Source organism: Boleophthalmus pectinirostris, unplaced genomic scaffold (genome assembly GCF_026225935.1).
Source record: "Boleophthalmus pectinirostris isolate CB_2022bp ecotype Guang Dong unplaced genomic scaffold, ASM2622593v1 HiC_scaffold_1, whole genome shotgun sequence".
Classification (NCBI taxonomy): domain Eukaryota; kingdom Metazoa; phylum Chordata; class Actinopteri; order Gobiiformes; family Gobiidae; genus Boleophthalmus; species Boleophthalmus pectinirostris.
In genome coordinates this window covers 15,255,143-15,269,826 of record NW_026570970.1, presented here as the reverse complement: position 1 = coordinate 15,269,826, position 14,684 = coordinate 15,255,143, and the positions used below count along the sequence as shown (strand labels likewise).

At 37.4% G+C, this 14,684-nt stretch overlaps 1 protein-coding gene across 1 annotated transcript in view; it reads right to left on the bottom strand.

Moving 5' to 3' along the window:
* myo3b (myosin IIIB) overlaps window positions 1-14,684 on the bottom strand; it is a 62,770-nt gene that overhangs the window by 34,252 nt on the left and 13,834 nt on the right. The window contains exons 9-23 of the mRNA XM_055150753.1: window positions 14,189-14,254; window positions 13,184-13,339; window positions 10,364-10,448; window positions 10,173-10,289; window positions 9,120-9,224; window positions 7,755-7,838; window positions 7,477-7,679; window positions 6,656-6,754; window positions 6,457-6,571; window positions 5,359-5,485; window positions 4,811-5,021; window positions 2,538-2,685; window positions 1,725-1,878; window positions 1,198-1,286; window positions 716-845 (exon numbers count right to left, since the gene is read on the bottom strand). Of these exons, the coding sequence (XP_055006728.1) occupies window positions 716-845; window positions 1,198-1,286; window positions 1,725-1,878; window positions 2,538-2,685; window positions 4,811-5,021; window positions 5,359-5,485; window positions 6,457-6,571; window positions 6,656-6,754; window positions 7,477-7,679; window positions 7,755-7,838; window positions 9,120-9,224; window positions 10,173-10,289; window positions 10,364-10,448; window positions 13,184-13,339; window positions 14,189-14,254 (1,889 nt within the window). The remainder of the gene's footprint in view (window positions 1-715; window positions 846-1,197; window positions 1,287-1,724; window positions 1,879-2,537; window positions 2,686-4,810; window positions 5,022-5,358; window positions 5,486-6,456; window positions 6,572-6,655; window positions 6,755-7,476; window positions 7,680-7,754; window positions 7,839-9,119; window positions 9,225-10,172; window positions 10,290-10,363; window positions 10,449-13,183; window positions 13,340-14,188; window positions 14,255-14,684) is intronic.

Genomic DNA, 14,684 nt, shown 5'->3' with positions numbered 1-14,684 from the left:
TTTACGTTTCAAGTTTATTTCAGCACTGATGATACTTGATATTTTGTTGATACCTTTGGCCAGGTGCAGTGTTTGAGTTAATACCAGAGGGACTTAACACAGCCATTTCCACGTCTCCAAATAGGAAAGACTCAGTGTGGCTTAGCTCAAATGAAGTAGAAAGAAGAATCTGATAATTTCCACCTCTATTAACATTTATGCTAAGTCGAGTGACCAGGAGGCCTGTGCCACAGTTAATGGTGAACACATTCCTACATTCAATGAACCAACAGAAAGGAGGTTGCTTTTGTGTTCTCTAAATACAGTTTCTTCATCCTCGGGGTATTTAAAAACCTTATCATAAAAATATCCTAGTGCACCCACAATCTGGAGATAGCATTCAGCGGTGGGAAACCAAGAGGGACAGCTTAGTGAAAATAAAAACAGAGCGTCGTGCAGAGAGCTGAGCCTCTCAGGAGATAATGGAGACTGCAGACTTATCCTCGTGCTGCTGAGGCTTCACATGAGGGGGGCACAGTGCTTTGAGGAACCCACTTACCTGAGACATTATTCACTGAGTAATACATGCACAAGCCCACATGCTTAACAATAGTTTGTCTCTGAGAAAAGTTCCCATTTCCATTCCCATTGTGCTGATCAGGAGCACAATAAGCACTCGTACAGTGATATGGCCTCAGTCCGTTCAATGACTGTTTCAGCTGAAAGGGCACTGTACCTGTTTTGGTTAAGGGGCTGGAAAACAGCTGCTGCAGAAGTTTGTTCTCTGAAGTCCTCAAGACCACAACAATGTCTGCAGGAAGTGTGTCTCTGTTCTTTTCCAAAAATCCTTTCACATTGTACATCACCTGTTCAGGAAGAGTCACACAACAATACAGTCTGTGAGTGAGTTTACAAGTGGCAGGTTCGACAACAGCCTGGCATCCGCTCTCCAGGGCTCCCATTCCAGACCGTTCTGAATAAATTACAAACCATTCCTCTATTAAAAGGGATTTCCTCTCAAATCTTTTATTCAATACATTGTGATACAGTGGTCTCACAATATTGTACATTTGGGGTATAGAATACATCTGGCTGAAACATAGTAATGTTTCATTCAGATGTAATTTGGTAATTTTTCTTCACTTTACTGAATGTGATATTCTCTAGGCCCAATAAGCAGACACATACAAATAAACTCACACCTTAACTTTGCTTTACCTTTCCTGCATAATGCTGGATCCCAAAGCAGAGCTCCATCCGCTTCGGTATCCAGAAGTATTTGCACCGCAGATTGTCTTCAAATTTATCTAAAGAAAAATAAAAATGTATTGGCAAGTTAAGACCTGTACCAAGCCCAATGCTTTTCTATAATTTTTACAAAGCTTGTTATATGGTATTCAAATATATTCAAAATTTAGTTGACAAAAATAGCTACTTTTAGTCAACAAAATGTGTGGAATTTTTAGTCTTTTGAATTTAGGTTTAATCAGCAAAAATATGAGACTGATGAAAACTACAAACTACAAACTAAATGAACTGTGACCTGGACTTACCCACTAGGGCGTGAAGAGTGGACTGGACTTACACACTAGAGTGTGAACAGTGGACTGGACTTACCCACTAGAGTGTGAACAGTGGACTGCACTTACCCACTAGGGTGTGGTCAGTGGACTGCACTTACCCACTAGGGTGTGGTCAGTGGACTGCACTTACCCACTAGGGTGTGGTCAGTGGACTGCACTTACCCACTAGGGTGTGGTCAGTAGCCTGGGGGAAGCGACTCTCTTCGTCCAGCAGAGACAGCAGGCCCATGGGCTTCTGTAGGAACATGTCCAGGATGGGCCGATTGTCCTCATACTCCACCAGACTAGCATCCACCCCCTCACTCTGGTACTCCATCTAATTACAGCAAGTGAATGTAGAACAATCCCATTAATGATTTCTCTAAATGACCCCATTAAACAAACTGGGATGAGTCTGTGTGGAGAGTTTGAGCTGAGTGTGTGCAGCTCAAGTTGTTTATGGCATAATGGATTCTTTTACTGAATGTAAGAAACAACAAACAAATAGATGCATGTTCATATTCATAATTTCAATTAGTGAATAACCCAGAGTCAAATCATCATATTGCATCTACTTAATTTCAGATCAGAAAGGCTTTTTTATATAATTAAATACAGTTTTACAAATAAAGCAGAACCAGTGGATCTAAACCCTGCTCATGTTTAAGTCATAACTGTGAATAATCAGAAAAGGGATGAAATTATACTAATATAATTTATAAAAAATAAAATATGAAACAGAATAGTAGTCTCTATGAAAACAGTATGTGAATCATGCTATGTATTTAATATCACCAGAAAAGTGCACCTCATATAGTGCACCTTCATTTAAGTCATGTTGTAAACTAAAGCAGAAACAGTGTTAAAAGAATTCAGCTTGAAAACATTTCCACTAGTTTTGTAAAATATGTTAAACGTGTTCAGGTCAAATCTTGAATCATCAAAAACAATAAACAATATTTGAGTAATATATATATTTTATTTAGCACATCTCACCTGTTCCAGGGCAAATATATGCTGGTTGAAGTAGAACTGGATTTGCTCATTTGCAATATTAATGCATAATTGTTCAAATGAGTTTTTCTTGAAGTTTTCAAATCCAAAGATGTCCAGGATTCCCACATTCATGCCACTCTCAGCCGCACTTCAAAGGAGAAAAGGGGGACAAACAAACTTATTCTTATATTCAAATCCCCAGCAGTCATATTAATGGATAAAATATTAATGATAATTGGAATTCAACCCAGATACAGAGACTGATCTGGACAGCTTTGTTCATAAAAAATAATAAACATCAGATTTTTAGATCGTCAAAAAACGTTCAAATGGATTTAATTCTGGCGTCCATTGATTTAACCTCAAGTCATTTTCAATAAAGTACAAAGACGAGGATTTGGTAAAAGCAGTGGGTTTCTGCAATTTATATTCAGTAGTATTTCATGGTCAATCACCACTCCGTGCAGAGGTCACCTTAGTCGTAGCTACCACGTTGTTAATGGCAATAAGGAGAACGCAGAGATGACAGGGGAGATGACAGGGGAGCCGACAGGAGCACTGGCTTTTGTACATCTCTGAGCGTTACTCCTTGACAGTCGATGCTAATATTTATGAAGGAATTCTTTTGGATCAATGAACAGCCTCTTTGCAGTCTCTCTGAAGTCTTTTAATCATCTCAACATTATTTTCTCAGCACGCAACTCTGTATCAAAAATTTATTAAAACTTTTTCGCTCTCTCTTTCCCCGCCATTGAAATTCTCCTCTATGTGTTTGCATCTACCTTTCCTGACTTTGGTTAAGGTCGTGAAAGTAACCGGACAAATGCCCAGGACAAAGTAAATGTGCTGGAGGGTGCCTACACAAATAAAGCAGAACCAGTGGATCCAAACCAGGATCATGCTTAAAGGCCCTGCATCCATTTTTTCCCATGTATTTGAGCAAAAGATGTCTTATCCCAGTACAGATAAAGCAGCTCTTGAGGTTTTAATGAGTCCGCTGTGTGCTGTTTGCATCTAATTTAGGGGTGTGCAAAAATATAGAAATATCAATATATATCTTTATACTAAATTTGGTGATACAGTATAGATAACAGTATTTTTTTTGGTATCTTTTAACAATTTTTTGTAACAGCACTACAGTTTTGTTGCTTATTTAGTGGAAGGAAACTTGTTTATGTGATACACTTGACATATTCACTGTGTTGATAATTAAAATAGATGCATTTCATATTAACTTTGCATAGGTAATGGTTTAACAAAGAAATATTGTTGGTAAAATGTATTTAATTCTTTAAAAAAAATCACAGAGTATCATGTGGGATAAATTATTTATCATGTGTATCGTCATATTGTTGTTTCCTCATCACAAACACACCTGGAGTTGTGTTTTGTTTCATTCACACATGTTTAACACACAAACCCTGTATATTTAGACTGAGTTCTTTTCTCTAGCGGAAAACACTCCTTCACTAGAATCATTTGAATGATTTCTATCAAAATAGTCCCATAATACACATGCACGATAAAACATGCATCCGGGCATATTGTATTATTTCACACACGTAGATATTAACTGTGAGCGAGCAAATTATCTCTGCACACAAGGATAAATCTGTGATCTGCACGCAAAACAACCATTGGGGCGCAGACGCACCCTCGAAAAGACACACCCTCCTGGTTCAATCTTGGTCCTGTACTAGTTTAGTCCTGGTTTAGACCTGATTTAGTTCTGTTTTAGTCCTGGTTCAGTCCTGGAAGGCGGTGCAAAAGTCCGGCATCGCAGTTTAAGTCACGGAAATGGCAGTTATTCGTTTTTTCCATTATTCATTTAAACACAAAATCGAAAACTGAAAAAATGAATTGGTATCTGTTTTTTCATTTTTAGTTTTTTGAAAGAAATAATGAAGAAAATATTTTTTTTCGTTTTCTTATTTTTGGTTTTATTTTGAAAACGAATGAACGAATGATACACGATTCTGAAATCCACCTCAAGATGTAGACAGACTAATAATAAAGTGTTACTCAAACATGTGTGAATGAAACAGAACACAACTCCAGCTATGTTTTTGTTAAGGTAACATCATTCTAACATGTCTTAAAGCTCACAGGAATCCATTTTGTGTAATCTAGGACCTTTAACTCAAAGATACATTGAAATTCTCCTTTTCTCATCTACCTTTCCTGACTTTGCTTAAGGTCATCAAAGCAACTGGACAACTGCCCGGGACAAAGTAAAAGTACTGGAGGGTGTCTGCGCACATATGGCCCCTCACCAGATATTGGCGTCAGGCTGCAGCAGGGTGTTGATGCGGTTGACGATCCAGCTGAAGAGGCGTCCGTACAGGGCCTTGGACATGGCATCTCTCACATCTGCAGCTTTGTCCACAGTGTTGGTGCGGATGATGGTCTCGCCCCTGGTCACCACGCACTGAGACGTGAGGGCCTCCTGCAGCTCCTCTGGCCCAATGCTGAGGAGGGAGGCGGCTGGAAGAGCAAGCAGTGTTACAAATAGGCTAGGTCTGTCACTGTAATACATTTTCAAGTGTATTATCCCTCCAAAATTATCCTAAATGTACTATAGCAATTAAAAAACATGAGGTACAGTTAAAAAAAAAACAACATTTTAGTATTTTGTATCTATAATGAGTGACAGAAGTTATTTATTCAGGCTTCTACAGCTCAAATTTCCCACTAGTACAAAGAAGAAGTACACTAAAATTTACCTCACATCACACAGCATTCATTTAACTATATACGTCAATGAAATAATTATCATGAAAGGACTAAACACAAGTTAATTCAAATAGGAAATAACACTGACCGTTTTCTAAGGCTTCAGAGTTAGGCACTTCACTCTTATCCGTCTGGTGCTGTGATGTGATGGAGGCAAACTCAATGTTGCCCGTGTTCAAAATAGCAGAAAGAATTTTGTAAACAGAGTTGACTTCCTGCAAGAAAAAGAAATTTACTCAATTAAAGGGGCATTATTCTATTTTACGTATTGAGTTTTATTTATCACACAGGGAGAGCATGCAAACTCCACACAGAAAGGCCCCACGCTGCCCTGGAGTCAAACACAGAACCTTAATACAGTAAGGCTAAGTGATGATCGCCTCCATGGTGATGTTATTACTTTGCCTGGAATGTTCCTTAGTATGGCACTAAACTTGTCTGTTTTGCATGTATTCATTTACACCTGACATGTAACTTGGCCTGATGGTATCACCCGTTTACAGTATTTCCATGGAAATACTAAAGTTTAGTGCCAAACTGTGGATAATTTCAGTCAAAGCAATAAGATCTTCACCACAGACTAGACCATTGTTTCCCAAAGACTCTGTCGCAAGAGATATTTTTGGGTCACCTTGTCAGAAATCTGCATGTAGGTTGAAATGTTAAGACATGTTTTGTATAATGTCTAATCTTTTTGTAATTATTTTATGACTATTTTGTTCCAATATTGCTGGTTCAGTTGAATGTTGAAAAGAAAAAGAAATGGGCTACATTTAATGTTCAAATAAACCACTTATGGAACCTTTTATTGCTGGTTCAATTACTGTTTTTCATTGTTTAAAACTTGAGTAATATTAATTGTTCAGAGACAAGATCACTCAGTCAACAATAAAATATCCTCATTAATGTTCAGTAATGGTCAAATCCACCTTTATTTTGTGATTTACGAATGTCTATTGACTTGGGTTGCGAAGGTTTGTGACTTTAAAAATATGGGTACCCAGAAAAAAAAGTTTGGGAAACACTACACTAGACTGTATAAAACAAGTGGCGGTTCCTCCACCAGAAAAGTTATAGACTGCACCTTTAATTGTTAAGGTCCACAAATGGCATCAATTACATTACAAAATTAATAAAGAAATATAATACATATACTCCAGCAGCAAAATAAAATGTCATTCGTTACCTCTTCTGTGAAGCCAATGTTTCGGAAACACTCTTGAATCGCGTCAAACTGTTCAGTGTACATTTTACACGTCACAATGTCTTGGATTAATTTGCACTGCTGACAGTCAATGTACCTACAGAAAAAATGCAATAAAAAAAACAAAAAAACAGAATGCCAAAAGTGTACTGTAAACATAGATGGTACAAAAGAAGCTGACCTTGGAGGAGTCTTATCTGGGAGCCTGTAGGTCTTGAGTTTGTCTTGATGGTAAAGCCCGGCGTAAATGTAATAAAATATGTGAAAGTTCTTCTCTCCCCTGTCAGAGAATATATATTTGTTGTTGAGACCATCTTAAAAAGTTTACTAATGTGTGCTTTGTGCCACCATGGTAACTTCTAAACATTCTACCATACACATAGAGGTAAAACACCCCCAGCGTGATTATACTGCAAAGTATCTACATCAGGGGTCACCAAATGTTTTTCTCTGGGGGCCACATTATTGCTCCTGACTGTGATGGCTGTGTAACAGAATTGTATAACCTTGACAACGCAGATTATATTCTTTGAAAACCGCCACACTTTTTTTTTTTCATATCAGAACAAAAAAAATTGGTCATCCACTGTTCTTTAAAAACTTGACACTCTCTGTCAAGTTTTCATACTTTAACACTCGCCATTTTCCTGTCCTGCACTACAGAACTGTGCATGCGTTGACTGTCACTGTTTGAGCTCGGGTTTGTCAGGTGACGAAAATTTGGTGGCAAATGTAAATATGTCACATAATTATTTAAATATAAATACTTCATATAAAATTATTTTAATTGAAAAAATCAACAAAATAGAACATGCAGCCGTCTTATTAATTGCCAACAAGTAATTTAAAAAAATAGGCTATGACAACTTTTGATAATTGCCTCATAGGGCCAGTTCAAGTGGTGGGGGACCAGTCAAAGGGATGTGGAAGGCCAGACTTGGCCCTCGGGCCTTGGTTTGATGACCCCTGATCTATATAAACCAGACTCAAAGGACCACATACAAAGCCTGCTTGATGACACGAGATTTCTCCAGCAGGTATTCTGAAATCTTGGCACCAATCACCGCGCCAGTGTGAGTGAACTTCATCTCCAGGTATTTTCCGAAGCGGCTGGAGTTGTCGTTGATGGCGGTGCAGGCGTTTCCGAAGGCCTCGACAAGTGGATTTACCTGCAGGATTTTCTCACGAAGAGACCGGTTGTTTGCCTGGGAATAGTACGAGCTAATTAAGCAATCAAGCTAAGTGAGGTTGAAACATGTTGAGGCATTTTGAAGTGATACCTTTCCTAAAAATGTTAGATGTTGAACAATTAAATGAGCGCTCTCCGTTTTCCCTGCTCCACTCTCTCCGCTGATAATTATACACTGAAAAGAAGAAAATTACGGACCACATGTATCTGTAATTGTAAAATACAGGTTTCTATTTGCAGTTTTTTCAATCGCTTTGGCAGATTTTCTGAAACATTTCGTAAATCTGGCAAATCTTTTACGCACTTTGTAAAACTATTCATGCAAAACAATTCAGAATGTTTGAAAAAAAACTTTGAGAACAAATCGTAAAACACACTCTTGTAAAAAGGACACTTTGAGGTTCAAATACAAACACAGTTATCAGCTTTATAAACTTATCTAAGCATCATCCAGAAACAGGCCAGAGAATACTCCCACACTTTTAGACATGTAGAGACTTATAAGACCAGTACCACATTGTTGCTGATGGTCTGAGTGAGACACACGCCCTAAATATGTGTCAAATATCACACAATCATTTAGGGAACAAAAAAAAAACCCACACAATTTTTAAATCTCTGTTTGCTGAGTTGGCATCTGGACTGTGTCAGACTTGGACCTCAAAGTCTCTGAATGAAAATCTGGTTCACACAGGTTTTTCACTACAGAAGTCTTACGTTGTGTTTCTGTTGCTTCTGTATTTGTCTATGAAATCGCTTATTATGATTCCTGTGTGTTCAATTTTGCGCTTTGTGTTGTTGGTCTGTGGACTTTGGTAAGACTGTGCAGTATTTATGTACACAGATTATAGCTCATGCAGAGAGTGTTACAAGAGCAGTCTGTGATTAAACTTTAAATAGTTAATCGTTGTGTTTTAGGTTCTGCAAAAAATGTTTCGGAGTTTTGATGTGAGAGTGAAAGGGCCCATATTACTCTATTTTGTTTCATTCACATATGTTTAACATGCATATTTAGTTCTTCTCTCAAACAGAGTACAACTTCTGAAGCCATGTGGTAATACAGGAAGTGCTCCGCTGTGTTTTTAAACTCCATACACCTCCACTCAAATCATTTGGATAATTTGAGCACAGGAATTGCCAATCTCTACTGAAGTCAAGGTAAAAAGTAGCTGTTAGCATGAAAATATGACATACAAGGTGGAACAGAGCATTTTGAAGTTTGGAGATGTAGACAGACAAATAATAAAGGATTAATCAAACATGTGAATGAAACAAGACACAACTCCAAATATGTTTTTAATGAGGTAACAACATTATAGCATAATTTAAAGCTCACAAGAGTAAGTTTTCCATAATATTTAACACTTGAAAATATACATTTGTGCCCAGAGGAATTAAGTACTTATTTAGATTTTAGTGTCAAAGCGATTGAAAAAAACAGTATTTCTGACTCTACCTGATCTTTGCAGAATGACACCATGCCCTGGTACGCAGCATCAGCAGTGGCAAAGATATGAGGGGGGTTGTCTGCGCGTTTTACTCCATGGTATAGTTTAGAGAACTGCAAAGGCATATGAAATCATTTCAGTGGTAACAAAGTACAAAAGTAAAATACTTAAGTACAATGTTTAGGTATCTGTATTATTTGTAATTTTAAGTACATTTTCAGTACTTTTACTTCACTACATTTGATAGCAGATATCTGTACTTTCTTCTCCAGTACATTTTAGATCTGGACTGAAACATAAAAAGTACTTTTCTTTATGTTTGAGACCTGCTGAAATGATTTATTTTTAGCACATTTCATTTGAGTTAATGCCCCAACTTTACCAAACCACATACACAAAAACACTAAAAGAAAAACTAGAACTTAACCTAAAACTAGCAAAATTTTGAAATTAACTGAATCCCTTAAAAGCAGCTCAATTCTTTGTCAAAATCATTACATTTAATGCTTTAATTGTTCCAAAAATCTCTGCAAAATACTTTTACTTTTTACTCTTAAAATTGATTTTTTAACAGGTACTATAATAGTTTTACTTAAGTAGATTTTTTTTTGTTCAATACTTGTACTTGAATAGTATGTTGCCCCTGTATGTGTACTTTTACTTAAAGGTGCACTGTGTAACTTTTCAGAAGGGGGTCCGTCACCTGCTTGTTTCTATGGATAAGTCACTGCTCTGCTTAGAATGTTCCATAGTACGACATTAAACTGATCTAACTTACATCTATTCAATTACAGGTGGTTTTGTAGCGCAAAAGTACCAAAACAAACAGGCATTCTGGTCGTGAACGGGGTTGCCTCTTCACAGATCTGACCTGTAACTTGGTCTGTTTTGGTGTCCATGAAGATAGAAAGGTTTAATGCCGTACTGTGAAACATTCCAGACAAAGCAATAGACCCTCAGTGCACCTTTAAGTAACAAAAACTGAGTACTTCATCTTCCACCAAATCATTTGTTATAACAGGTCATACATTTTTTATTTTTTACTGGAAATAATTACCAACCTGTGGAGAGTAGATACTAAGGCCTTGGAAAGGGTTGAGAGCGATCAGGATGTCCCCCACATATGTGTAAACTTGGAGCTCCTCATACCTCTTACGCAGATGTTTTATTATGGTTTCCTGCAGATAAAAAGTATATATTGTGAAGAAATATTCAATGTAAAAAAACTTAAAGTAAAGTACAGTAAAGTTACCTCATCAAGGAACTCCAGGTTTACAAGATCGTCATCCGGACAACTCTCGATCACAATAGTTTTCCGAGTGCTGATTCTTTCATGCCTGAATAAAGCCAAACACAAGTGGGTACATTTACATGGTCAGTCAAAATCAGATTTCAAGATCAGATTTCTTCTGTGTTTTTACATGCACAAAGAAATCTAATAATAAAAACACCGGGTAACATGTCAGTCAGTCGTTTTGTAGCAAAACAACTCTTGTCTTATTCTGCATTAAAAAACGAAAACCTGCACAAAACTATAGAGCTGTACAAATACATGTGATTCTTGTATTACATTGTCAGGTAGCATTTGAGTCTGTTGTCATTTGCAAACTTTGAATAGAATCCTATTATTAAAATTTTATCCCAGCCGCAATGATTCTCAGAAAAATCGCTTTGATATTTTCTCAAACTGTTCAGCCCTGCTTGTTGTATTTGGAAGGCAAAGTATGATTCAATTTAAAATAAAATTTTTTGGTTACTCCAAGCAGCAAATTAGCAGAAATTATGATACTTCCAAAACTGCATCATTTTAAATTGGAGTTTTGGTTTGATTGTGATTGATCTCGCAGCCCTACTCCACAAATTTATAAACTGACACATGCTACGTACATCAGGCATCTGAATATGCAGGGTTTGTTTTAACAAACCACAACTCCAGGTATGTTTTTGACAAGGTAACAACATAATAAGAACAGAAAGATCAGAAAAGAGCAATAATATGGACCCTTTAACAGTTTATGTGGCCTTTTAAGAAACACTCTGGGGACACATCAGCTGGTATTAGAGGCTGTGATCACTCTTGATCTGTGTTTTGACCTATCACTCTCCAATGAGCCCCAGTGGGCAGAGGTCAGCTCTCACACAGCTCCAGGCTGTGAGGAAAGCTCCAGGGACAGAGCAGTGAGAGGAATCAAAGGAGCTCTGAGTGCGAGCAGGCCTGTTTCTGATGCTATTACATGACTGTAGTGTTTTCTATCAGATAATACACCATTCTGTCTGGAATAATATAACGTTCGATAATAATATTACAATTAGTATTAAATTTAATATAAAACAAATCTAAATTTGAAAGTCATGACTTAAAATACTAGGGGGAAAATATATAATAATAATAAAATAAAAATGTTACTTAGACGCTTTATAAAACGATTATTAAAATAGTCAAAAGAACAACAGACAAATAATACAGTAAAGATAAAAACACTGAATCATCAGTCAAAAGTTAAAAGTTAAAAACATTAAAAGTTATTCTAATTACATCTTGGGATTTTCTATATATTTATATAATTTACCATCAAGCATGCTCTAATTTGACAAAGAAAATATAGCATTTTATGCAGTATGTTTTTGGCATGTTTCACATTTAGTATGTAAATACTATGTTAATTTTCTTAGTGTTAATCCTCTAGATAAAGTTACATATTTACATATATACATAATTATTTACATTTGAATTTGTAGAAATCTGGACAAGCATGGCAACTTGAAATATGCAAAAGCACAGTCAATGTGTAAGCTGCTGAAAAAGTAACCCAGTTTGGACTTTGGGGTGTATCGATTTGTTGACAGTAAATAAAATTGTACAAAAAACAACCTACATTCAATAAAAACCCTTAGGCAGAAATGTCAAATATTTATTAAAGAACTATCAACAATTTACATATAGATTTTTCTTTTGAACAATTAAATAAGAGACAAGAAAAAACAATAAGCTCTCAAAATCTAATCACCTCAGTTTTATATATTAGTAATTCGTTTGATCCTTCTACACTGAACTACAACTACAAGATTTAAAAACATGAAACTTTAGGTTAGCAATCATTTCATGCTATTATTTTTGGGCTATTTTGTGAAAAATAAAGTGAAGATAGGAGTTTTTTGATAACATGATTTACATACAGAATATCCCAAGGTAATACTCATACCTGTGTGCTTTTTGAGAAGAGTTGAGACTTCATTTCTTACCTCTACCACTGCGTTAGTTTGAAGTAAACTGCACTATTGCACCTACGGCAGGCACTTTTAAGCGTGCTATGTCTTTATTCTTATCTGGAGTTATTGTGTACTGATCTGTGGCATAGGAGAGTAAAGCAGGCACGCACGGTTCTCGCCCTACAAGCTCCTAATCCCATTATCCACTTTGAGCGTGGAGAGGACCTTCACCAGGCTCAGACTCAGCACCATTGCTCTCTGAGGAGTAAACAGAGCTGGCACCACATCAAGAGGCTGCGTCAAGGGCAGGTTCAGCTCACGCTTTTATGGTGAAGATTAAGCCACGCCAAAGTCAGACTTTCTCTGCTGAAGAACAGTGGGCTTCTATTCCCCTCTGAGCAGGGTCAGACAGTCATGATGCTGTTTAGTAATTAATATTTCTCTTATTTGTTCATCATTTAATATGTGTGTCTGTCTGCAAATTATATGTCTCAAGGTAAAGCATTTTGGGAAAATATGGAAGTGTTTTGTTCTTTTTTTATTTGATTGTATCATAAGTTTATAAATTTTCATAAAACATTAGATTGCAGCTCAAATGTTGTTACTATCAAATCAAATCAACCACAATTAAAATATTTTAATATTCAATATTGTGACTTTTTTTTTTTTTAGAATTATGAATGATTTCATTTTGTTTTTTGTATTAGAAAGATTTTCACATGGGTGAATGTGGAGATAAAAGATGAGACTCTGCCCCCTGCTGGAGAAAAGCATACATCTCACAAATGTTTTATATTTATACCAGACCCTGTAAGTACAATGATACAAAGATCTTTTCAAAGTGAATAACATAAAAACTTACTTAGTTCTGGTTTTGCATCCCAGCTCCAGCTGTTCCTGGATGAGAGTTGCCAGCTGCTGTCGTAGCAACGCTTCTTTGCCATGAGCCTGTTTGATAAAGGGGTGCTCCAGAAGGTGGGTCACCGAGGGCCGTGCTTCAAAATCTTTTATCAAACACCTGACCAAGACAGTAGATTACAGTTATGTCATTACTGTGAGGCTGTGATGGTCCAGTCATAAGTACTGTCAGTGAGACACCTAAAGTCCAGCTGTTTCATTTTACTAAGATCATGTTGAAACCCATCCCTTAAATCTGGAGCTAAATGCTCTGAGGCTGCACAGTTGACAGCAGCAGACAGAAAACACCAGTCTAATGTCTAACCCTGATCAATGACGCTGTATTTGTGTGTCTCAGTTTGTTTGGCTCGAAGTTAATTCTGTGCATTCATTAGCACCAGCACATTAGGCAGAGGTAGCTGCTGTGGTTCAGTGGAGCTGGAGTCTGAGCAGAGCACTTTGTCACAGACTCAGCTCTAATGCAGACGCTGGGGATGGATTCCCTCCACAGACCCACACAGGCCACAGTAAGAGTGTGAGGGTTCAATACAGGTTAGCTAAACATTGGCAAAGGCATTGCTGCATTAACATTACAAACGCACAGGCTTATGTAACTTTTCTGTTGGCAAGTTTGTCTGCTTGTATCTAGGGAAATTCCATTATTGCTTTGAATGCCACAGTATCGCATCAAATGAATAAATGCAAGACCAACATCTCAACTTGTATAGTTAATACAATATCAGTGAACCAGGCACAGGAATCACGAATCACACGTCCATGGAGACAAGCAGGTGGCGGACTCCCCTTCTTAAAGGTGTTCTTTCCTTAATCTACTCATTTAAAATCCTTAACATATACACACACACACACACACACGCACGCACGCACGCACGCGCACACACACACACACACACACACACACACATATATTTTTTTTAAGATAGAAAATTAATAATAAAGGGTAACTTACTGTCCAATAAAGTGGCAAAAACTCCTGCACCACTGTTCAGGATTTCGTAGTGTAGGGGAAGGATTTCTGAAACACAATGACAGATCCCAAACATCAGCAAAGGCGTTACATGAATTTAAGTGACAGTGTGTTCTAAGTTGGACTCTTGTCTCCGTGAGTTATTTGACAAATGAGACCTAGAGGACATAAAGTGACTTCTGAGGGACATTCGGTGCAGAAAAGCAGTTGGTCTGAGTCCAGGTCCAGCACTCAAACCCTGACAAATGATAACGCTCCTGTTCTGTCTGGCACCACTGCAGCCTAAACTTATGGGAGCGACTTGTACCTCTGTCAGCAGCATTTACAGGGCCCATTTATAAGTGTTTAAAAGAGCCAGATGACAGGACACAGGTGTGAGAGTGGACGGCCCTGAGTGCAGTCATCTTTACTGACAGCCAGGCCAGCAGTGAAGAATGACAACGAACATTTTAAAGGTGCAATATGTAACTTTTCTGGT